The sequence below is a fragment of the Glycine max genome, chromosome 5 (assembly GCF_000004515.6).
Source record: "Glycine max cultivar Williams 82 chromosome 5, Glycine_max_v4.0, whole genome shotgun sequence".
Classification (NCBI taxonomy): Eukaryota; Viridiplantae; Streptophyta; class Magnoliopsida; order Fabales; family Fabaceae; genus Glycine; species Glycine max.
In genome coordinates this window covers 31,112,720-31,137,449 of record NC_038241.2, presented here as the reverse complement: position 1 = coordinate 31,137,449, position 24,730 = coordinate 31,112,720, and the positions used below count along the sequence as shown (strand labels likewise).

Below are 24,730 nucleotides of genomic sequence, written 5' to 3'. Positions count from 1 at the left end.
AAATCAAAATCAATTAGAATAAGCTAAACGAAAATTGTACCTAGAGAGTATGGTAGTAATTTTTCTATTATTTGTCCTTCCTTCTTCGTTGCCTTCAACCGTTATTTACCATGTGCCAAAGGCAAAGGTGATGGATATTTATAAAGATATTACCATGTTCAAATCACATATAATAGAATGTGTGTAATAATTAAAAATGAATTAAAATATCTTATTAAATAAAATATAATTATAATTTCATGTCTCCCCTAACAAAATAACTTTACAAGTTCTATATGTTAGAATAATAAAAAATATATAAAACTCAATATAGTCATCAAACAATCTAAGACTTCTGAGAAATTTATAACAAATGAAACCAATGTTCGGACTTCAACCAAAATTCACAACAATAATAAGAACATAAAATAAAAAACCAGAAGTCAAATAAATATTTACAAACTTCTAAGTATGAAGTCCTAGATATTTTTACTATTTATTCCTAACCTAGAATTAATATAAAAACTACCTGGCTGATAAATTCGAACAAAAATTACCCCAAAAAAAAAATCCTCCACTGAAGTTTAGGGTTTGGAGAGTGGCACTTAATTTGCAGCAATCATGAACACCACCTCAAACTAATGCACGTTCTCGATACTCACTCCATTCTTCCAAGCACTAATTAACTTCTGTTAATCCAATCAGCAATTACGAGCATCGAAGTTCCTCCACAGTTTTAATCTGGTAACTCACTCTCTTTTTTTGGTCGATTTGTCAACAATTTTTTTAATTCAAATTTCGCGTTCGCTTCACTTCCTCTGAAAATCTCCACCAATTCATGGCTATCTTCAACGGCTACATGATGTTGTTGTTGTTGTTTAACCACAGCTATGGCAGCGAGGCTCGCAATTGTGAGGAGCACCAGATGGAGATTGAGCAGCGTTTTAGGGTTCAATAGGTTTATTCATTCGGTGCCCCAATCTCCTCCTTTAGCTGGAAGCATTGATCTTGGGGTTCGGTCGCCGCAATCCGTTTTGCCCGAGTTTTGTTCCCCAAGTTTCTCTTATGGGGGCTCCATGGAGCTCATGGCTGTCCCAAAACGCAAGGTACCCAGTTCACTTCTCTGTCATTTTGAATTTTACTGTTGGGAATATCAATAGATAGAGTGTAGTGATGTGATGTAGTGTTTTAAGCAGGATTGGTGTGAGTATAATGATTTGTGCACTGTGCCATTGTTTCGATTTTGTGTTTTTACGTGTTTTTAAAATTTTGTTTGGCTTGCAGGTTTCTCCCCATAAAAGAGGAATAAGGAATGGACCAAAAGCTCTGAAACCTATTCCTGTGATTGTCCTATGCAAGTAAGACACTTTATCCTTGATGCTTCATGCTTGTACTAAACTACCCAAAGTTTGGAGTGCAATGAAACTGTTTAGTCTTCTATGAACAAAGTCAAACCTGCAAATAAATAGTCTAGAAAAGAGAAAAATTATGGTAACATCCAGAAAGAAGCCTGAATGAGTTCCTACACTGCACTCCCCTAAACTATTATGCTTGGTTTTTTGCTTGCTTAGTCGCACTCTTACCCTCAAATCCCATTAACTGGGATCTATCTTGCAATGTGCTACCACTTCAAAAGGAATTAGTGTATAAAGTCACTAACATGCTCTAGTTTTGTTTAAAAACTGTATGAAGCTACCAAATAACTAAAATTGTTTTTGTTTCTACTGCTACTCAAACGCTACTCAAACTGTTCACTGAAGTTAGAAAGTTGCAGACAATATCATTTCGTTCCAAATTTTTCTTGACACATAGGTTGAAGGACAACTCTGAATAGTAGTTGAGAATCATCAGATCAAAGAATTGGTAGCACTTAAAACTAGATTACCTATATGTAAAATATTTAAGCACACTTGGTTTTTCTTTTTCACCATGTGTTGTAGCCCTGTAGGAGGACAATGGATTCCACTGTAAAAAGATCTTTAAATATCTATGTGGGAGTTTCCAAAAAAAATTCTAAACATTAGAAAATAGAGTTTGGACATAGCTTTCAACCTGGCTCATGGATAGCCTGGTCCATGATTTCTTAGGCCTTCCTATTAGCTGACTCATCATTATCAAAGAAGCTCACTTAGTATTTCTCTGAACCAGATGGAGGGGAGGGTAAATTTTAAAATGAATTTCCCATATATCTGCTATATGGGATTCCATCATTTACTGCCTTTGAAGTATTTATGACATGCATAGGTGGGTTTACTAACTGTATGCCAATCTTATACTGTTGCCAAAACATTAAGATATTAAACTTATTTTTTCCAGTTCAGACGTGAGTAATTAACCTCACATTTTTTCTGCAGGAGTTGTGGTCGTGCTAGGCTTCCACACTTCTTTTGTTGTGGTGGGAAACCAAATCAGGGTAATACTGGTGAACATAAAGGTAGTACAAGCTAAGCTAATCAAGTTGTTTGTGAAGCAGCAGATGTTGGTTCGTGTGCAGGGCCACCCGTAAGTAGGTCCATTTGGTAGTAATGCTTTATTTCCTTATTTCTTAAGCAATGCCATCATTAGATCCGAGGTTTTTTGTTTTGGAAGATAAATGGAGTAGTTGGTGGGGAAAATACTAAAATTTATGAATTTTGGAAATGATACTGTATTTTATTTCCATTGAAGAATAGCGGCTTTGGTGCTTTACAATTGATCTCATGGCCTATTTATTTTTCACCTATAAAAATACTGTTCCTTTGAAGCTAAATAAACATTAATCATTCAGATTTATACTATCATTTTAAATTAAAGGATAAATGATATAAGCGCACGAATCTGAATTCACTAGACCAGTGTGGGAGCTTACAAATTTTAGGCCCAAGGGCCTGTGTTATGTGTACTGAATCCACTCCACTAAGCAATGTGAAGTGTCCTTATTCGCCCTTTTATACATCAATAGAACAAAAAAATACTTGTCAAAATCTGCTAATTAGGGAAATACACGAATTTGAACCAAGTTCAATCGTGATTCACTTTCTTGGATACTAAAAGCCTTGTCTTATTCTTATCACTAATTTTATTTGGTATTCAAGCTTTAAAAAATAATTGGCAACTGACAATTTAGAAAGTTCATTTTATTTTTTCTTCATCCATGAATCATTTGCAAAATTCAACGTTTTTTTTTTACAGAAAGCGATTTTCTTTTCTAATTAACCCATTTCCCCGAAGAATCACAAAACAGCTCCAAAATGATCTATATTTCATTCATTTGCCTAGTCAGAACTTCAACCTGGAAAACAAAATTGTTGGTAAAAAATAAAATGAGATATACTATTACGATGGCCATCCTTAGCGAATTCGACTTCCACGGTTTATGGGCAACTACATAAATGCATGGACCAATCTTTCCACTGGAATACGAAAAAAGGATTTGGAGAAGAGGCATATCATTATCGAATGACCCTGGATAAAAGTGGAAAATTTTAATTAAAGAAACACTTTCATGAAGTGGCGTCTCTCTCAAAGTATCATGGGGAAATTCACAATAAGTCTTATCATATACATCTACCATGTATCATCTTTGACATCAAGCTATTTTTCCCTTTCATTCTGTCATGGTATGAATCACTTTTTGAGTAACAGCTATTTATTGGTTCAGTGTTGTCCTTATCTCACCGTTTCACAAACCGTTTCTTTAATTACTATCGAATGTGAAAATAAACAAAAAATTAGATTTTTCAGATTAAAAAAGAGATTTTGAATTCGGTCTCTAGATATGTAACTTGGTTAAATTGGGAGATTTCATAACAGTTTCACATCACACGACTCAAATAAAAATTTCTTCTATGAAATATGCTTATTTTATTATTTATAGTCTCATAAAAAAAGGATTTGTTCATGTTAGAGAACACTAGAGAGAACAAAAATATGCAAGTCTCCACCAGCATCTCTTCCCTAACTTTGCCTACCTTGAACTTGAGGTGAGTTATGCAACTTGCCTTTATTTATACATGATGTTTTCTGATAATTCTATTCATATATCCTAATTTTATTAACATCATGCTATTATGTGAGTATAGTCTTGTCCCCTCCGTACATGATACAAGATATATTGTTGATTGTTGAGTGTGTCTGACATGTTAGGACGTGGTGTCTTTCTGATTGTGTCGTTACGTCTCAATGATATTAGCTCCATAAACATTCACACAAGGTTAATTTATAAGGATACTTAAATCGGTTAGAAATAAAGTGATCCTTGATATGACAAGAAATAGGATAATCTTGAGTGGGCCAATGGTAGAGTGTTCTAGATCATGTTTCCTCCTCTAATTATTTGTGGTTTTGAACTTATAACTACAGTTTATGTACAAGTTGATAAGAGTTAACCTCTTTAAGGAAGTTAGCTAGAACATTTCAAGTGTTGAGCCTGTTGTGGCATAAAACACTTGAGTGAATGAGTCTGTTTCTATAGCAAATCGATCCCAGGCTCAAACTTGTTTACCCAAAAATTCCACCTCCCATCCCCGCTGCTGCTTCGTGTCCCAATGAGCTCAAAAAGTGGGAAAAAAAAAGAAACAAAAATTCATTCGCTGATTAGAAAAACATCTTGGCCCGTTATGAAAGGGCAACTAAAACTCCTTGAGAGCTCCACATACAAGGAAAGAAGAGTTGCTGTATTTTTCTATCAAACACCCTACACAACCACTGTAATGAAACTGGAAGAACAACGGAACAATCAAGTCACACGGAAGAAAAGAACTATATATTTACCATTCATAATCAACTCCATTGCCCTAACAGTAGCTTCTGATTCCTAATTTGATTCCATTTAATCAGAAAGGAGTAGCCGAAGAACAAAGACACTCAATCGCAATGCTGCAGACTTGCTCAAAACTGATCCTTAGACACTCAAAACCGCGTCTCCTCCTCAATCTCCATTCAATCACGAAAACCCTAACCACCGCGTCTTCCTCCCGCGACGAGTACTTCGCAGTAATCCACCACGTGTCGAACATCGTGCGGCGCGACTTCTACCTGGAACGCACCCTCAACAAGCTCCGCATCACCGTAACCCCCGAGCTCGTCTTCCGTGTCCTTCGCGCGTGTTCCAACAATCCCACTGAGTCTCTCCGCTTCTTCAACTGGGCACGAACCCACCCCTCCTACTCTCCAACCTCCCTCGAATTCGAACAAATCGTCACCACCCTCGCCCGCGCCAACACCTACCAGTCCATGTGGGCCCTCATCCGCCAAGTCACCCTCCACCACCGTCTCTCCCTCTCCCCCTCCGCCGTCGCCTCCGTCATCGAGGCCTACGGCGACAACCGCCACGTCGACCAATCCGTCCAGGTCTTCAACAAATCCCCCCTCCTCCTCAACTGCCCTCAGACCCTCCCTCTCTACAACGCCCTCCTCAGGTTTTTTTTTTATCGGCAAATATTATTTAGTTGTTAATTGTTAGATTTTTTATCAATGGAAGCCACGAGTTTTCTTTGCCGCTGAACTAACCTTTTAACTCCCTCCTCCTCAGGTCTCTCTGCCACAACAAACTCTTCCACGGCGCCTACGCCCTCGTCCGCCGCATGCTCCGCAAGGGCCTCCGTCCGGACAAAACCACCTACGCGGTCCTCGTCAACGCCTGGTGCTCCAACGGGAAACTCCGCGAGGCCAAGCTCTTCCTTGAGGAAATGAGCGAGAAAGGCTTCAACCCTCCCGTCCGCGGCCGCGACCTTCTAGTCGAAGGCCTGCTCAATGCCGGCTACGTGGAATCCGCCAAGGGAATGGTGAGGAACATGATCAAGCAAGGGAGTGTTCCTGATGTTGGAACCTTCAATGCTGTGGTGGAGACAGTTTCTAAAGAGGACGTTCAGTTCTGTGTTGGTCTTTATCATGAAGTGTGTGCTTTGGGGATGGCTCCTGATGTTAACACTTATAAGATTCTTGTTCCCGCGGTTTCAAAGAGTGGGATGGTTGATGAGGCATTTAGGTTGTTGAATAATTTCATTGAGGATGGCCACAAGCCCTTTCCGAGCTTGTATGCGCCCGTTATTAAGGCTTTGTGTAGGAGGGGCCAGTTTGATGATGCTTTTTGCTTCTTTGGGGATATGAAGGCCAAGGCCCATCCTCCTAATCGGCCTCTTTATACTATGCTGATTACCATGTGTGGTCGCGCTGGCAAGTTTGTTGAGGCCGCGAATTATATCTTTGAAATGACAGAGATGGGGTTGGTCCCCATTTCGCGATGTTTTGACATGGTTACTGATGGATTGAAGAACTGTGGCAAGCATGATTTGGCTAGGAGAGTGCAGGAATTGGAAGTTTCTATCCGCGGTGTTTGATGCCCGATGTCTGTGCTGCTGTCATTATTGCCCATACAAAGCCAGTTACAAGCTCAAAAATTCCTCTACAGAAATTGAATATAGGTCCTAAATCCATGTTTTTAGTCTCTCTTCCTTTATTTATTCTATCTGTCTGGGACTGCAGTTCTTAATTAGTTATATCTGAATCCAATTATCAATTGTGCTCCTAGATTTGATGAGTTTCCTATCATAGATTAGGTTCATACATTTAACAAACTTGTTGGTTGCACTTGCTCTTGTATCTTTCTGGAAGCCTTCACTGTTTAGCAAAGTAACATACATAGCACATAGTAAATGAATGTCCTGGGGAAACCTGAGCAAGTAACATTTGAAACATCTGTGTGTGAGAGAGAGCAAAGAGAGCGCCTACATTGTTAAGCAGACTAACTACATATTTTGCTTAGCATTTAGCACATGAATATCCTTGGAAAATCTCAGCATGTAGAATTTGAAATATATACATATGTATGAATAAAGGAAGCCATTCTTTCTCTCCAATGCATAACCATTTTTTTCTCAGCTTCTGATGCCATCCAGTGAAACTCGTGTTTTTAAGAACATTACCCTGTGCATTGAATTGGTTTTTACTAGCATCTTTATTCTGTAGAATAGAAATTAAAACCATAAGAAATGGAATATTGTTGAACTGCTGTTCACTTACATGATGTATTTAATCAGGGGAAGAAAGCTTTTTCCTATGGAAACTCATTTATATGTTCAGTCTCACATAAGGATGATGAACTTTTCTGCACTTCTGGGTTTGAACCTGCTTGGCCGCCGCAGTTTTTCACTGAATGATGGTAACAGTTATGTTATGGGTGTGGAATTTAAGTAAAGATAGTTAAGTTCAGTAGAGAGATGAGTACCAACCCCTCCACCTCCACCCCCACCCCCATCCCAACCAACAAAATAACGTTTCTGTTACAGATAAAAGAATTCATCAATTTTCAAATTTTCATGTATATATATTTTTTAAAATCTCAAATTTCTTCAGCATATCTCCATTTTACTCCTTACTAATGTTTTCTCATAAATCCAATCCACAGATGCCTGGAAGGAGCCTGAATTGCAGATGAAGACCCTATATTTCAATGTTCATACTCAGACGTGAGTGTTTTATCCTGGGAGTACTCTGATGGAAAAGCTTGTATGGATTGGCAGCTTTTGTATATATATTATCTTCGGAAATCCACAGCATGTGGAAGGTATCCTTATGCCTGTCAATTGAAAATGTGTTTTTGTTTCACACGTCTTTATTATACAGAATTGCAGATTGAATTGTCCCATCTGCTTTTTATTTTTGGTCAACTCTTCAGAAATCTCAACAGGTTCATGTTGTAGAGTAAGAAAAGATCGCATGTTGGTTCTGAAGCAGCAACTCCAATGTTAATTCTTGCTTTGTTTCTCTTTTGAGTATTTGTAAATGAAAGGAAAATTTTGTTCGTATTTTACACGCAATTAAGCATGCATATCCACAAATTCTACTTCTCATATTATTCTTGTATGGTGATTGAGATCAGTAATTTTGAAATTGCTTCAGATTTTCCTCTGTTAGTGTGTTTGGAACTCAGTTGAGTTCAACCGAATGCCAATTCATTAGCCCCATTACTTATACGTTTCCTTCTGCATTGGAGAGTGGAAATTTCCCTTTCCAAGACTTCAAACTCACACCCTATGTCGGCTCCAACATGATAGTTTATCTTTGTACTGTTGTAAGAAACTAAGACTGCACCTCAACTTCAAAACTTGTCAACTAATCCTCATTTTCAAATGCTGTATTAATGATTAATTTAACTCAGCCCACTGTGTGAAAGATAAAAAAGGAAAACTAGAGATCAAAATTTTAGGTTTAGGAAGTAAATTGTTTATGGTGATTATATGTGGAAAATTTTAGATTTAGGAACTATAAAACTTAATTAAACCTGCTATCACCAAAAGTTTTTACTTAAAAAAATATAACGTTTATGGTATTACTTTAATATGATTAAAAAAAATTTAAAAAACAAAAGGGAAATATTGAAATTACATTATAAAAGTCATCATGACCTTTTCAGTAATTATAAATCCTAAGACGATTTTGATTTTTTTTATTGCTGACGATTTTGATTAATATCATACAAATAACATTTATTTTGTTACAATAACTTTTGTGATAAATTATCCAAGCCTAAATCATGTGCATACTTAATTTTAGTCATATTTTTTATTTGACTAAAAATTATTAAATCTATACACATTAAACGAGAATAAGAAGTAAATTCCAAAAAAATGTATTTTTTTTCCAATAAAATCCAGCAGACTTAGAAAGTATGATTAAACAATGTAGTTTTTATTTGACTTTTACATTCGAAGATTAAATTTATATTTTATATTTTTGAAGGGATTAATTTGTTAGTAATTCAGACTTTGGAGATTGAATTTAGCAATTTACCCTTAAAGTTGTAGCAAGAAGTTAATTAATAATGAGTGCGAATGCAGGGTTGGTGTTGAGCGGTGAGACGATGGGGGAGAACGAGAAAGGAGAGCGATGGAGCGGAGCGATGACAAATCTGACGGAGATGGCCTCCAATCTCGACTCTCTCCAGAAGCTTCTCCTCACCAAAGCCGTCTTCGTCGACGACGACACCTTCTCCAAAGCCTCCCTCGCCGCCGACCAGGCCCGCACCATCAAGCTCCTCCAGCAACGAGTCCAGACCTTGGAGAGAGAGGTCGACGCCGCCATCACCACCGCCGCCCGCGCTCGCTCCGAGAAGCGCCAGGCCGAGGCTGCTCAGAAATCCGCCGAATCGCGCGCTCATCAGCTCACCGCCGAACTCGAAAACACCACAAGTATCATCATCCTCTCCTTTTCCTCTTTACGATCATTTCACTTCCGATTTCAGTTCTCGTTGCTGCAATTGAGGTTTGTAATAGTTCTGATCTGCAATCGAAAGCACTAATCATTTCTGATTTTTGTTTTTTACAGAGGTGTTTGAGCTGCACATGGAAGAGCTGCGAGCGAAACAAGAAGAGATCGAGAAGCGCGACGAGGACATCAAACTTCTGGAAGCTATAATTCGAACGCTTGGAGGAAAGGAATCACTCTCTTCGTCTCAGTAGAAGAAATCTTTGTTTAAAGTGTGGTTAATACTCAAAACCCTAACCATTGCCCTCTTTTGTTACTTTGTAAATTGAATTATACACTAGTGCGTGAAAGATTCATATCTTAAGACTGTAGTAAATGCTGTTGTTTTTCTATATGAATATTAATTGGAGTAATTCTTTTTACATGATTAATTTCTCTGGTGATTCACTGGCGCCAAATCAAAGATATTGTGGGAAGTGCGAGGTAGATTGCAATTTTGCGGGTGTTGAATTGTTTGTTATGACATGAAACGCATTTCCTTTGACGAATACAACCATTACGTTATGATCGATCATAATGCTTCAAATTTCAGAACATCAAGATGTATAGTTTCCTCACAATTGGAGTTTGTGTTTGAGTAAATAATTTAAGTTCTTGTGGAATTAGTGTATCGGGAAAAGAATTATGGCATATAAGTTGTTTATGTAATCAAAGAAGAAATCTACCGTTTAGATTTAAATTGTAGGTTGTCTCTATCAGTTATCTAAGTTCTTGGAAATAAGCTGCAAACAGGTTATTGACATATCATAAGCTGTTTTTACGAGTGTTTTCAAACATTTGTAAAAACACTCCCTACAGTCTTCTCCATGTTCTTCTTTAAACTCTACTTGGAAAACATGTAGATTAATTGACGCAAGAAAGAAGGATTGTTCATGCTTAATTTGAGGTTTTGAGTTTTGAGTTTTGAGTATGAAGTTGTGTTAAATATTCAAAGAAAAAATTTGTCGCCTATAGGGATTTAACTGGTTATACAGGAAAGTAGAAATAGACTATACATTAATTTCCAGAAACTCAGTTTCTCTGGGCTCTCATTCTCAGAAACTCTAGCTATTGTGTGCGTTAAGTTCCTCTGTTCCTCCTTTTAGTTAACAACAAAGAACGTATATATATATATATATATATATATATATATATATATATATATATATATATATATATAGCTAATATTGTTAATATTTCTTTGTATTAAGTCATTGAAATCCAAAAAGAAAAGTAAAGCCAGTTAACTGAAACTAATTTTAACTTAGTGCTTGACTCTTGGAACTTTGCTAAACGAGCTTCCTTGACTAGTACTAGCAGGTAACCAAAGTATTGAGCAGAAGAGAATCTTATGATAGACATTGGAAGCATTACAATGAAGCAGTTGGGCCAGGATCCTTTAGAGTTGGAAATTAATTGCATGAAAGTTATCATCGAACGGTTTTTAACTTGTATTTATTTAATTGTGTTAAAATTTTATTGTTACATAAAATTTTCTCTTGTAACGGGTGAGATAGGCCCTCAATGAAAAGTTACGTGAGAGAAACCTCGTATACCGAGCATCAACACCAAACTAAATTATGCCAAACTTGCTGCTTGGTCTGTTTATATTGTCTTTCTCATTGTCTACATAATAGACGTTTCTATTCCCTTTTTCTTTTCTGATATGTACTTCTTTTTCCTTGCTAAATGTGCTCCACATTGAAGCAAATGAAATACTATATGTCAGATAGCAAGAAAAGAATTGATCCACTTTATTCATATACCATGCCTGCACATATTGCAGACTAAGCATTTTATTGTCCACTTTTTTGTTTCTCCCTATTTGGCAAATCCTCTCTCCTTACATTACTAATCATAGAAAATAGTTAAATATCATTAAGGAAAAATAAAAAAGACATTGAAACAACATTAACACCAAATTGAAGATATAATGTTAGCTTGGTGGAAATGGGAGAAGGAAAGAGGAAAGTTATTGTAGGTTCAAATCCTCCACTAACAAAATTAACAATTAACATTAATACAATGACATTAACACCAAATCTAAGCCGCATAGATAAATAGATTTTGTTTAAAGAACCTATTTACAATTTATTCAAGTTTTCTTATTATATAAGCAATTGTGTAAGTATTCAATATGAACAATTTAATATGGTTATGGACAGATTCGATATATAAGGTATGTTTAATGTGCCAGATGTTCAACATGCTGAATGCTCTTGTCATCAAATCCAAGAGTTCTTTTGTCTGATCTCTTTCTTTTTGGTTTCCTCTCTCTATCTTAGTAAAAAACTTCGGTCAAAAGGGAAAAAAAGCCATGTTGGACCTGTCAAAGCCAATCATTTCAAATTCTCATACACTCATTGCTTTGCGTGGATCCAAAACCTCGAGGCTTGTGTCGCATATTCTAAAGCTTAATGTGCTTCTGTCCTGAAAAAGCTTATGGTTTAGCCTTATATTACTAGTTTAAGCAACCAGCAGACTCAAAACCCCAGACATTCCCCCACTTAATGTTTCTTCTAACTTCAGTTGATCTTGTCTGTGGTTTAACATATAAATATCCATGTGTGTATGTCTCTGTCTCATTGATTAACTCTCATTTCAATTGTTTTCAAATCATTCTGTCTCACTTTATCCTTCACTCCTGCTCTGTCTTCCCTCTCCAAATCATCATTCTGTAGCATTATTTCTTCTCAGCAGTTTCCATGGAGGTATTATTTTTGTAACTTTTAATCTCATTACTGTTACACGGTTTGTTTATCCCTCATTCTTGCATGGTTTTGGCACATCTTGATCTCAAACCTATGCTCTTTATTTAATAAATTTTTCCGTGCCTTTTTGAAAAAAAGATATAATCTCTCATTTTGGATATTTGGCCTTTAACAATTATGCTGAAAAATATACAAGATTGGGTGTTTTAAGTTTCATATAAGCATTATAGATTACAAGGTTTTAAAAAATAGTTATAGATGACAAGGTTTTAGAAAATAGTCCACAACCATGATTTTAGCTGAAATACTAAGGTTTTTGGAGTGTCTGAGATAGCAACGCGACTACAATTGTGGTCACATGGTCCAAATTTGTCCAATATTTTCCACAATATCAAAGAATGGAATGAAATCATGATCGTGATTTAAAATCTTGATAGATGTTCTATTTTCTAATAAGTAGATGAAATCATGCACACTCTATCAACAAAATGATTGCCAAATGAACTAAAAGAGTATTACCATAGCCTGATTAATTGGGAAATAATATTAGTCTCATGTGTGCAATTAGCTAACGAAAGCTAGTCTAACTTGGGCTAAATCTTTCTCAAATTTGCAGCCAATTCTTTTCAATAATATTCAATCACTGTTTTTGCTTTGCAGGTTGTTGAGTTAAAAGTGGAGATGGTTTGTATACATGAGAAAAGACTAAGGAAATGCCTCTCAAAATTAAAAGGTTGGTTTAATTGAAACAGGTTTTGCTAATCAGTGTTACAATAATTCTGACTTGGTGGTTGTATTAATGTGTGGTACTGTTTATGCAGGGATAGAAAAAGTGGAAGTGGATACTAACTGCCAGAAAGTAGTAGTGACTGGATACACACACAAGAACAAAATCCTAAAAGCAGTTAGGAGAGGGGGTCTCAAAGCTGACTTCTGGTCTGCTCAGAATGAGTTCCTTAATGCTTATGTCAGTTCCAATTATGCCAACTTTAGATTCAACCCCTTCAACTTCTTCTAAATATGAGACATTCTTTTCTTTTTTTTTGGGGGGGGGAGGGGGGTGGCGCTTTTTCTTTGGGCTTTTACATCTCCTGTCCAGTGTGGGATGATAAATTTATGAGTGTTGCTAGGTGCACCCAGCATTATTGCTGGTGCACCCAGCAAAGCTATTAAATGCCAAAATTGCCCCTGCTTGTTTTTCTTCTTACGGATCAAGGTGATCCGTACGTTGATCCGTAAAACACTTACGGATCAAGTTGATCCGTAAGTGTCTTACGGATCAACGTATGGATCACCTTGATCCGTAAGAAGAAAAACAATTTATTAATTAGTTTGTTATATATAGAAATCTATTTTTTTAGTTGAGTTTCTTGTAATTGAAAACGATTATGCAATACATGAATTCAAACAGTACATTAACTTTAACATAGTCGAACGAAATTAAATTTTCATCAAATACTACATCTAACTAACTCATGCTAATTTTGCGACAAGGACAACTCGTTTTCCATTTGCGGTAAAGGTTTACTGAAAACAACTAAAATTTTTATTGGCCCAATCTTTTTCCAGTAGTTAGACTCAATGAACACCTTCATCACGTCCTCGTTGGTTTTGAGTTCAATTATTTCAAATTTTATAACTTTTTTTGAATACTCATGGTGACTTGGTTTCCGAAAAAACAATCGCATTACCATTTGTGTTTCATCAACACCATAAAGGGGAATCCCACGAGGTGCAACTTGTTTGATCAAATCCTTCAGTTCATCCATGGTACATCCGGTGGGAATGTCAAAGTTTTTGGGATTTTTTCCTGTGAACGAGTAACCAACAAACTCATTTTGGCGTGACATGTTCCACCTCCCATTGTAATATAGCAGGGCATCATGAGTAGGGGTCATAGTAGTTGCAAGTAAGTTTAAAATACCATCTGGGGTTCTAGCAATGCTACATAATAACTCAATCAGACCAACAAACGAAAATTCATGATTACACATTAACATTGTGTTAACATCAGCATCATCTTTCAGTTGCATACATTGAAACCGAAATTGATTACCTGCATACGTGAAAGGCTGCCGGTAGTAAATTTCATCCAAAAATTGCTTGTCGGTTAGCTTAAGGGTATTGTGTATTCTGGTTTTTAACGTTTGAAAATCACACCCGTTAGGTACTCGAATGGGAACTGGAGTGGAAGCTTGGAAGGAAACACCACTGTCGTTGTGAACAATGGATCCATTTGGAAAAATAAAACCTAATGTGGAGTTCACAACTGTCTGACTGCTTGTCTCTCCCAAGAATGCCATAGTTTTTTGTAAGACTTGGGTTGATACTGAAACTTGTGCTTTCTTACAAGGTTAGGGTGTGCCATATATATAGAAGAGTTTTAATATTAGTGCTGCATTTTTTAAAGATTGAAAATACGCATGCACATGCTTTCTGTATGTGTTGTCAACTACACGAATGACATGACATGCTTTAGCTTGCATCAGATCTGCATGTGTAGTCATGCTGTGCAGGGTCCTTTCACGCGCTTTATGTTAATGCAGACAATAATTTATCATACACGGTTTTCAACAATGTGTAGTCAAGTCAGACAACGATATATCATACATGTTTTTTTAGAATTAAGTAATAATTTTGTTGTGGACGTAACAAATAAATTATATGTTCAAAACGATCAGGCATTTATAAATTACATGTTCAATCATCATTTATGTCAACATAGTCTCTCTTGAACATCACGAAGTTCTTGTAATGCTGCATTCTGCTAATATATGGATTTGGTCATGACTTCGCCTGCGGATGACAATTGCTAGACCATAACAATGATACAGGCGGTAAGGGACAAGGTTCTTTTAAATAAACCTGTTGTGTATGCGAAAAAATTGTTAACTCAATCCTACAAAACTCATTGCATAATCATAAAAAAAAACACTTCATATCTACAATGTACCTCAATAAAATGATTGTCATACACATGACCGATACAAATTATACGATGCAATGAAGAATTTGTCAGCGGTTGACTTCTAAGGGGAAAGAATGTCATGCTTTGTTGTTTAGACAAGGATACAACGATTACGTTATACCTTGATGCAATGACATGTCCCATGTCTGTTATATCCATCCATTTATCCGTTGTCACCTGAATAAAACAAATATACATGTCAAACTTAATTTCAAACTAAAGTCTTAAAAATCAAATTCATAAATTACATACCTTAGTTAACCCATCAACAAGTAGTGACATCCTTAATTCCTCAAATCTCTCCGTGCCACCAAAGAGCTTGATATAGTATTATGAGAAATTGACAAGTTCTTTAAGCAGATGGTTGCGGACCACCGACCAAGAGTCTTGACCCATACCTAATAAACTGGAAACCGACCGATATCCACAGTTACCATCACCTTTGAGATCAACAATCTTATCAATGAAGTCGTGCATAAATGGCTGAAACTGATCCAACATGGGCATCATCGTTCTTTGATTCGGTTGCTCAGAGGATGATGCAGTACGTCTCACCGACGAATTGTTATTTTGTTTTGATTCAAAGGCATCTACATACTCCAAGTAAGATGGATCGCGCTTTGTTGACCTTAGGTTCCTACTCGTAGTTTTCTTCGGTGCCCCCTTTGTGTTACCTTTGTTGGAGGAGGACACATCGAATTCTGACCAGGGTGTGCAATTTCCCAAAGTTTACTTCTTAGAGTAAACTTGCCACAAACATCAAGTTCTTCGAATTTTTGGTATATCGTTTTCATTACGTCCTTGATGCCCACCTCGGGCTCAGATAACCCTTGGTCTGAAAAACTGAGTCTCCTCTAGAACATATGAATTGAATCAAGTGGGATGCAACCACTAACATATTTGGATAGCTCACAAGCACAAGGAAGACCAAGCGTGGTTCTCACCACGCAACCACAACTTGAGGGATTCTTGCCAGCATAGTGAACACGCTCTAATTCAGCAACAATCTGATTTAAAGCATACCTTGAAACCATTCCAAGCAGCCTCCTGTATAAGGTTTTTTGGAACACATGTCCTACGACATGTGTACTTGTTTCAAATGATGCTTTAATCTGTGTGTGTTGCAACGTAATCATGTTGTTCACGGTATCCCACACACTGCATAAGTCTCCAATGCTATTTTGTAACAGTCTTTTTAAAGACGAGTGAGCAGATTCAACCCTACATTTCAAATACACAAATAAAAATAAACATATACAATAATACAATTCCATAAATTTTTCAACGTTAATAGAAATAGTTGAACAGTTTCATACCTGCTTGTTGTTGTGTTTCCTAAGTGCATCACCTTATTAGTCCAGGTGAAAACAAATTTTTCCTTGTGTGGTATTATCCATGTTTCCTTGACATAGTCAACAAATATTGGCCAAGGTGCGCAAGCTACTTCGAACTTCTTCAGGCATTCATCAAACTGTTGTTCTGAAGGACAATCAGTCAGAGATCCCCAGCAATCCATAACATAATCCCAAGCATTTTTTTGCGCAATTAGTGATTTACATTTAGCCTTCACATTCTTGTTTATGTGAAAGATGCACAACAAATTTGTGCATTCAGGGAATACATCTTTCACTGCATTCATCAATGCTTGGTCTTTGTCAGTGACAATAACTCCAGGGAGGGCATCACGCTTTAAAAAAAGGCCTCGGAAGCGTTGTAAAGCCCATGCCAAATTATTAACGCGTTCACCCTCCACATATGCAAAACCGGCAGAGAATGTCATCCCAGTTGGTGTCACCCCAACAAAATCGAGCAATGGGAGTCTATACCGATTTGTTTTGTAGGTGTTGTCTATCAAAAACACCAAATTGCATGCGTTGACTAACTTCACTGAATCAGGGTGGCACCAAAAGATATCTCGAACCACGTCTTCATCCTTTATTCTGTGCCAATAAATATATTGATCACGTTCAAGAAGCTTCATCAGATGTTGCATTTCAAGATCGCTTCCTCTTATGGAAGAACGGAATGCACTTCTTGCATTGTATATCTGTTTAATAGTCATACAACTATTGGAATTGTGTTCCTTTAGAATTAGCAGAATGTTTCTTGGCTTCACCATGGACTTCGTCATATCAGCAATAAGTGTTTTTTCAGCTTTAGTCAATCTCCCCGCATATGGATGTCCAACTAATGACTTGGCCAATTCATGATTATGCACTCCACAAATCAACTTCACCATCCAGCCACTGGCTTGCAACAAAGCTTGAAGGGACACCCACATTTCCTAGTCCCAGTGTCTCTTCTGATAAATTCTTTTTTCCTACACTTATACTCGCCACTCCTTTCACAGCCAATTAACACAAATGTACTCTTTCCTTTACTACCTGTGTTTGTGTCTGACCTTAAAATCACTGTCACAAATCCGTTTTCATGAGTCACGGATCGAGCCCACCGCAAAACATCCTCTAGGCACTCAAACACCTACAAAATCCACATGATTTAAGTTTTCTACCAGTATTCATTTTATTAAATATGTGACAAACATTAACATTATAACCTGAGAAGTCTTGAACGCATCCGAACAATCAACATGTGGTTCATTCGCACCACATGATTCTGCATTTTCATAATCCATATTCGCTCGTTCAGACATTATTTCATACATCCACTCATCTTCGTCCATCTAACCAAATCAAACAAAAAATGACCATACAAAAAAATTAGTAATTTAAAAGAAAAAAGGAAAATAAATGCAAAAACAGCAAATACAAAAAAATACACTTACGGATCAAGTTGATCCGTATCTTCTGGATCAAGTTGATCCGGATCAAGCCGCTTCCGGATCAAGTTGATCCGTAAAACACTTAGGGATCAACTTGATCCGGAAGTATGTCCATACGTCTGCAACATATACTACCATCTACGTACCTCGTTTGCCGCCACCGACCATCGCAACGCTCGACGCCGGTACCTTCACCTTCACCGCTGCCCTCAACGTTGCTTCCCTCACGAACAAGACGCAATGCCGCACGAAAAAGAGAAAACGAGAGAAAGCACAGCGAACAAAAATGGAGGTTCTGCGCCTTTCTTAAAAAAAAATTCATTTTTAAGGAAGAAAGAAGCTAGGGACATTTTTGCCATTTAAAAACTTTGCTGGGTGCACCAGCAAAAATGCTGGGTGCACCTAGCAACACTCTAAATTTATACACTAGTTAGTATTCATTTTGCTTCTCATTTCCATAGAAATCATGACCAATCACAACGTTCATTGAAGATATTTTAGAGTGTAACAGAGACATCCAACTATATTTTGAGTCCTCTAGTCTTGCTACAAATTTGAAACTCCGATCTACGTGCAACTGCAAATAACTCCTCAATGATGTCATGCCTTGGAAGGATAAATTGAATTAAAAAATTATGCGCACTTTCAACCTCATTTTAACATAAATAGTTTCTAGTTCCAACTAGTCATATATCCCTCCCCTCTATCTACAGGTGTTATGTTCTCTCTTTTCTTGAGGGTAAACTTAATACAAATAAGTTGATCTAAGGATCTGTTCACAAAATTCTAAAATAACTATGAAAATCAAAGTTTCTTCTAAGAACCTAAAATAACGGGTACAGTTCATAAAAAAAAATTAAAAAAAGTACACCAACTCTTCACTTAGTACATATTTAGAGCAGTAAGATAGATACTCCTCAAAAACTCAGGGGAGTTGCTAGGTGCACCCAGCAATTTATTGAAACTACCATTTTACCCTTCATTAAAAAAGTTTAAAATATTTAAATAGTTTTCTTCTCCTCTCTCGGAATCACTCAGCCACTTCTTCTTTCTTCTGCTTTTCTTCCTTTGCTTACCTCTTCCGCGAGCCTTCTCCTCCACCGCGAGCCCAGCTGCTGCTTTTTCGGTTGGACGCCATTTCCGTTCGAGGTAGGTGTCCCTAATCTTCCCTTTGCTTTTATTATGCACTGTAGTTGTAGCATTTAGGGTAGGTTAGAAGAACCTTAGGTTAGGGGAACCTTAGGGTAGAAGACGAGAGCAGGAGACGCCGGAAAAAATGGGGAAATGGCTGACGGCGGAGTCTTCCGGAAGACCCATTAGGAGTTCTTCCGGAAGTTCCGGAATAACCTTTTCTGGAAAGTTTCCGGAAGAAGTGTTCTTCCGGAAGTAACCAAACGTCTTCCGGAAGAACACTTCTTCCGGAAGACTCTCGGAAAAGGTTCTTCCGGGAACTTTCCGGAAGAAGTGGTTTATCCGGAAGAATTCCGGAAGACGCCCTCTTCCGGAAGAACTTTCAAATTTCCGGAAGTGGTTTTTTTGTTTTTTTTTTTTTTTTTGCTTTTTATTCTTTTTTTAATTTTTTTAAATAGAAATTGTTTTGTTTTTTTTTAAAATGAATTATTGTATTTATTTTGGTTATTTTGTTTTTTAGATTTTATGAAAAATGAGGTTTGGGTTTTTGATGTGATGTTTTTTTTATAATTTAAATTGTGTATTTTTACTAAATATTAAGTTGTGGATGTTTAGTAAATAATTTTTCTAAAAAAATTGTGGATGTTTACTAAATAATTTTTTTTACATTAGTTGTTTAATTTTTTTTAAAATTAAGTTGTGGATGTTTAGTAATGAATTATTTTTATATTAGTTGTGTTTTTTTTATAAATGAAGTTGTTTATTTTTTTTTAAAAAAATTAACTTGTGGATGTTTACTAAGTAATTTAGTTGTGTTTTTTTTAGAAATGAAGTTTCTTATTTTTTTTTTAAATTAAGAGTTGGATGTTTACTAATTAATTTTTTTTACATTAGTTGTGTTTTTTTTATAAATGAAGTTGTTTAATTTTTTTAAAAAAATTAAGTTGTGGATGTTTAGTAATGAATTATTTTTATATTAGTTGTGTTTTTTTTTTTTTATAAATGAAGTTGTTTATTTTTTTTTAAAAAAAATTAACTTGTGGATGTTTACTAAGTAATTTAGTTGTGTTTTTTTAGAAGTGAAGTTTCTTATTTTTTTTTTAAATAAAGAAGTGGATGTTTACTAATTAGTTTTTTTTACATTAGTTGTATTTTTTTTTATAAATGAAGTTGTTTAATTTTTTTAAAAAAATTAAGTTGTGGATGTTTAGTAATGAATTATTTTTGTATTAGTTGTGTTTTTTTTATAAATGAAGTTGTTTATTTTTTTTTAAAAAAAATTAACTTGTGGATGTTTACTAAGTAATTTAGTTGTGTTTTTTTTAGAAATGAAGTTTCTTATTTTTTTTTAAAATTAAGAGTTGGATGTTTACTAATTAATTTTTTTTACATTAGTTGTGTTTTTTTTATAAATGAAGTTGTTTAATTTTTTTAAAAAAATTAAGTTGTGGATGTTTAGTAATGAATTATTTTTATATTAGTTGTGTTTTTTTTTTATATATGAAGTTGTTTATTTTTTTTTTAAAAAAATTAACTTGTGGATGTTTACTAAGTAATTTAGTTGTGTTTTTTTTAGAAATGAAGTTTCTTATTTTTTTTTAAATTAAGAGTTGGATGTTTACTAATTAATTTTTTTTACATTAGTTGTGTTTTTTTTTTTATAAATGAAGTTGTTTAATTTTTTTAAAAAAAATAGTGGTGAGGGGTCAGATGGTGATGATGCTGCAGAGGGATTCCCTGGTGGTCCACGAGACCCGTCAGTGCTCACATCATTTGCCGAGCATGTTGCATGCCGTGTGGAGTGGACAGGTATTTTAATTTGTTAATTATTTGTCATTGTTTATTTATTTGTTTATGATTAATTTTTTTAATAATTGTATAATTTGTACTTCAAATCAGGAACGTCCTGATTTGAAGTTAGTGTCATATGGGAGGAAGGTGACACTGATTGGGAGGCCAGTGCCTAAGATTGAAGGCCTGGTGGCTGCCACAGGATTAAGTCCACTGATAGATTGTTCAGTTATTACTGGCGATCCTGGACTTATATCCGCATTTGTGGAGAGGTGGCACAGTGAGACTAGCACCTTCCACCTTCCTGTAGGAGAGCTGACGATCACATTGGATGATGTGTCGTCAATCCTACATTTGCCCATCACTGGTGCCTTGCACAGTTTCCACGCCCTTTCTACGGAGGAGGCCAGATTCTTACTTACGGAGTTGCTGGAAGTGTCTGTGGAGGAGGCCAGAGCGGAGACAACACTCACACGTGGAGCATTTGTACGATTAGGATGGGTTCGAGACATATATGAGACCAGATGTAAGGCCTGGTGGTGGATTGTCGCTGCTCGCGCTTATCTACTGCACCTTGTCGGTTGCACTCTTTTTGCTAATAAGAGTGCAACATACGTGCATGTGGTCCACCTTGACGCTTTCCAGGACCTCGCTCATAGTGGTGGTTACGCTTGGGGGGTTGCGGCGCTGGTTCATATGTATGACCAGTTAGATGAGGCTTGTAGGACCACCACCCGACAGCTTGCGGGGTACTTGACGCTACTTCAGGTAAATTTTGTGTTTATTAATATGTTAGGTTCGATTATGATTTAAACATGTTTTTATGTTATGTTAACCTCAATTATTGTGTAGTGCTGGATCTATGAGCACTTCCCTAGTGTGCACCAGTGCGTGACTGACGATACATACCAGGAGACGTCCCCACGTGCTTCCCGGTGGTTGACGTCGAAGGCACACATGAAGGGCATCACAGGAGCACCCTACAGGGCACGTTGTGATGGTTTGACCGTCACAAATGTGTCCTGGTTGCCGTACACGGAGCATCGGGGTGTTAGGGCATTTCAGGAGATTTCATCGTTCCAGGGTCAGCTCAGATGGGGTCCTATGATCGTCACAGTTCGACCGAAGAGGGTGGTACGCCAGTTCGGTTACATCCAAAGCATCCCTCCGCCGCCTGTTAGTGCACGATTGTCACACGATCAGATAGATGACAGGTGGATGGAGTTTGCGGATCACTTACTACCTGCGGGTCAGCTTTGTCTAGTGCCTGGGCAGGTATCTGCGGATTACATTGAGTGGTTTTTCCGCATATCTCACCCTTTCATGAAACCGACCCAGGCAGCTGACCAGCAGAGGGATGCACCAGCTGCAGACCCTGAGGACTACATACAGCCGCCCAGCCCCCAGGTTCCAGTGGCATTTGACCCCCCTCCACATGTGGTAAGATTATTTGCGCGTTTAATGTTTTATGAGTTGTTGTTTATTTTGAATTTCATAATAAATGTTTTTAATGACTTTGACAGGATGATTACGAGGGATATGAGGCGATTGCACAGAGGTTGGAGCGTGTGCTCAACCTTAGGATAGTCACTGCAGGCACAGAGTTATATGACATTATGCAGGACTGTTTGACGATCGCGAGAGGGGGACCCAGTGCTGATGGGACGGTCAGGGCTCGTCAGAGACGCCGCACGGACCATTGATCATTGTATTTATTTTGTTGTGTTGTAGTTGACATGAATATTTGTAATTATTACAGTTTTTGTTTAATATAGTTGACGTGTTTTGCACAGTTTATTATTTTATAATATAGTTTGTTATTCCGATTGTTTGTGGTCCTTAAGCGAAGTTTACGGTTGTTTTAAATTTATTTTTAAAAAAAGGGAACCTAGAATCATGAGTTTTGTTTGTAAGAATTACATAAAAAATAAAAGTTTTTAAAATGATTAATAATTCATAAGTGAACCCTTTTTCCATGTTCAAGTACCCATGTTTGTAAAAATTACATAAATGAACCCTTTTTCCATGTTTGTAAGAATTACATAAAAAACATAAGTTTTTAGAATCATGAGTTTTGTTTGTAAGAATTAAATAAATGAACCCTTTTTCCATGTTCAAGTACCCCTGTTTGGGATTTTTTTGCGTGGGTGTGCCAGTGCCCTGAGACAATGGAGGGCGGCCATTTCTCATGTTTGGACGTCAAAGAACCCAAAAAAATAGTCCCGTTCCCCGGTTCCGTCAACTAACACGTCAAAACAAAGCCTCAAAATCCAAAAAAATAGGAAATGAACCCTTTTTCCATGTTCAAGTACCCATGTTTGGGATTTTTTTGCATGGGTGTGCCAGTGCCCTGAGACAATGGAGGGCGGCCATTTCTCATGTTTGGACGTCAAAGAACCCAAAAAAAATAGTCCCGTTCCCCGGTTCCGTCAACTAACACGTCAAAACAAAGCCTCAAAATCCAAAAAAATAGGAAATGAACCCTTTTTCCATGTTCAAGTACCCATGTTTGGGATTTTTTTGCGTGGGTGTGCCAGTGCCCTGAGACAATGGAGGGCGGCCATTTCTCATGTTTGGACGTCAAAGAACCCAAAAACAATAGTCCCGTTCCCCGGTTCCGTCAACTAACATGTCAAAACAAAGCCTCAAAATCCAAAAAAATAGGAAATGAACCCTTTTTCCATGTTCAAGTACCCATGTTTGGGATTTTTTTGCGTGGGTGTGCCAGTGCCCTGAGACAATGGAAGGCGGCCATTTCTCATGTTTGGACGTCAAAGAGCAAAAAAAAAATAGTCCCGTTCCCCGGTTCCGTCAACTAACACGTCAAAACAAAGCCTCAAAATCCAAAAAAATAGGAAATGAACCCTTTTTCCATGTTCAAGTACCCATGTTTGGGATTTTTTTGCGTGGGTGTGCCAGTGCCCTGAGACAATGGAGGGCGTCCATTTCTCATGTTTGGACATCAAAGAACCCAAAACAAATAGTCCCGTTCCCCGGTTCCGTCAACTAACACGTCAAAACAAAGCCTCAAAATCCAAAAAAAAAAAGGAAATGAACCCTTTTTCCATGTTCAAGTACCCATGTTTGGGATTTTTTTGCGTGGGTGTGCCAGTGCCCTGAGACAATGGAGGGCGGCCATTTCTCATGTTTGGACGTCAAAGAACCCAAAAAAAATAGTCCTGTTCCCCGGTTTCGTCAACTAACACGTCAAAACAAAGCCTCAAAATCCAAAAAAATAGGAAATGAACCTTTTTAACAAGTAATTTTTTGGACCACTGAAACAACACATTCAACTTTATTATGGGAATTAAACACGCCGTAAACAGATAAAGGTTACATCAACGAAAAAACAAAAAATTAAACATCACATTCAGTTGTTTAGCGACGTCCCACTGACCTCGTCTTCAACATATTTAGTAAAGACAACTAAAATTTCTATTGGTCCATATTTTTTCCAGTAGTTAGATTGTACTAACACCTTCAGCAGTTCTTCGTTGGTGATCAGCTCATTTATTTCATATTTTATAACCGTATCTGAATACTCAAACCGAGCTGGTTGGCGGAAAAACAATCGTCTTACCGTTTGTGATTCGTGAATTCCAAGAGGGGGAATCCCTTTAGGTGCAACTTGCTTGATTAAATTCTTCAGTTCATCGATGGTACATGTTGAAGGAATTTGAAATTTCTTAGGATTTTTTCCTGTGAACGCGCATCTATCAAATTTGTTCTGCGGTGGCATGTTCCATTTTTTGTTGTAATACAGGATCGCGTCATGAATACGAGGCATAGTGCGTTCAAGTAAGTTTATTATTTCATCTGGTGTTCTTCCAACGGTGCATAATAACTCAATCGGACCAACACAAGAAAATTGATCATTACACATTAACATTGTGTTGACATCGTCATCATTTATCAATTTGATACACTCAAAGCGAATTTGGTTACCTGTATCGGTGAATGGCTTCCGGTAGTGAATTTCATCCAAAAATTGTTTGTCGGATAGCTGAAGGGTATTGTGTATTCTGGTTTTTAGGCTTGCAAAATCACACCAATTTGGTACTCGAATGGGCACCGGAGTTGAAGTTTGGAAGTAAACCCCAGTATCATTGTGAATAATCGATCCATTTGGATAAATGAAAGCCA

The 24,730-nt window shown here is 37.0% G+C and overlaps 3 protein-coding genes across 10 annotated transcripts; all 3 read left to right on the top strand.

The window, feature by feature from the left end:
- The first annotated feature begins 409 nt into the window (after window positions 1-409).
- Window positions 410-2,667, top strand: LOC100806318 (uncharacterized). Its single transcript, XM_003524693.5, has 4 exons — window positions 410-723; window positions 868-1,085; window positions 1,264-1,337; window positions 2,334-2,667. The coding sequence occupies exons 2-4, from the start codon at window positions 870-872 to the stop codon at window positions 2,425-2,427; spliced, it is 384 nt and encodes a 127-aa protein (XP_003524741.1). The 5' UTR covers window positions 410-723; window positions 868-869; the 3' UTR covers window positions 2,428-2,667.
- A 1,438-nt stretch (window positions 2,668-4,105) lies between these two features.
- LOC100797263 (pentatricopeptide repeat-containing protein At5g18390, mitochondrial) lies at window positions 4,106-7,766 on the top strand. 4 transcript variants are annotated; one of them, XM_041015429.1, is made up of 5 exons: window positions 4,106-5,378; window positions 5,492-6,383; window positions 6,999-7,120; window positions 7,367-7,525; window positions 7,637-7,766. In XM_041015429.1, exons 1-2 carry the CDS (start codon window positions 4,834-4,836, stop codon window positions 6,297-6,299), a joined length of 1,353 nt encoding a protein of 450 aa, XP_040871363.1. In that variant the 5' UTR covers window positions 4,106-4,833; the 3' UTR covers window positions 6,300-6,383; window positions 6,999-7,120; window positions 7,367-7,525; window positions 7,637-7,766. The 4 variants fall into 4 exon arrangements, with proteins under 4 accessions (XP_040871363.1, XP_006579993.1, XP_006579994.1 ...); XM_006579930.4 differs by having other exon boundaries at window positions 7,367-7,766; XM_006579931.4 differs by having other exon boundaries at window positions 6,999-7,126; window positions 7,367-7,766.
- Window positions 7,767-8,741: 975 nt separating this feature from the next.
- LOC100804902 (uncharacterized) lies at window positions 8,742-12,644 on the top strand. Of its 5 annotated transcripts, none has more exons than XM_041015427.1 (3): window positions 8,742-9,149; window positions 9,286-9,442; window positions 12,576-12,644. In XM_041015427.1, the coding sequence occupies exons 1-2, from the start codon at window positions 8,783-8,785 to the stop codon at window positions 9,417-9,419; spliced, it is 501 nt and encodes a 166-aa protein (XP_040871361.1). In that variant the 5' UTR covers window positions 8,742-8,782; the 3' UTR covers window positions 9,420-9,442; window positions 12,576-12,644. The 5 variants fall into 5 exon arrangements, with proteins under 5 accessions (XP_040871361.1, XP_040871362.1, XP_040871360.1 ...); XM_041015428.1 differs by lacking the exon at window positions 12,576-12,644 and adding an exon at window positions 10,516-10,848 and having other exon boundaries at window positions 9,286-9,437; XM_041015426.1 differs by lacking the exon at window positions 12,576-12,644 and adding an exon at window positions 10,516-10,848.
- Window positions 12,645-24,730: the final 12,086 nt, after the last annotated feature.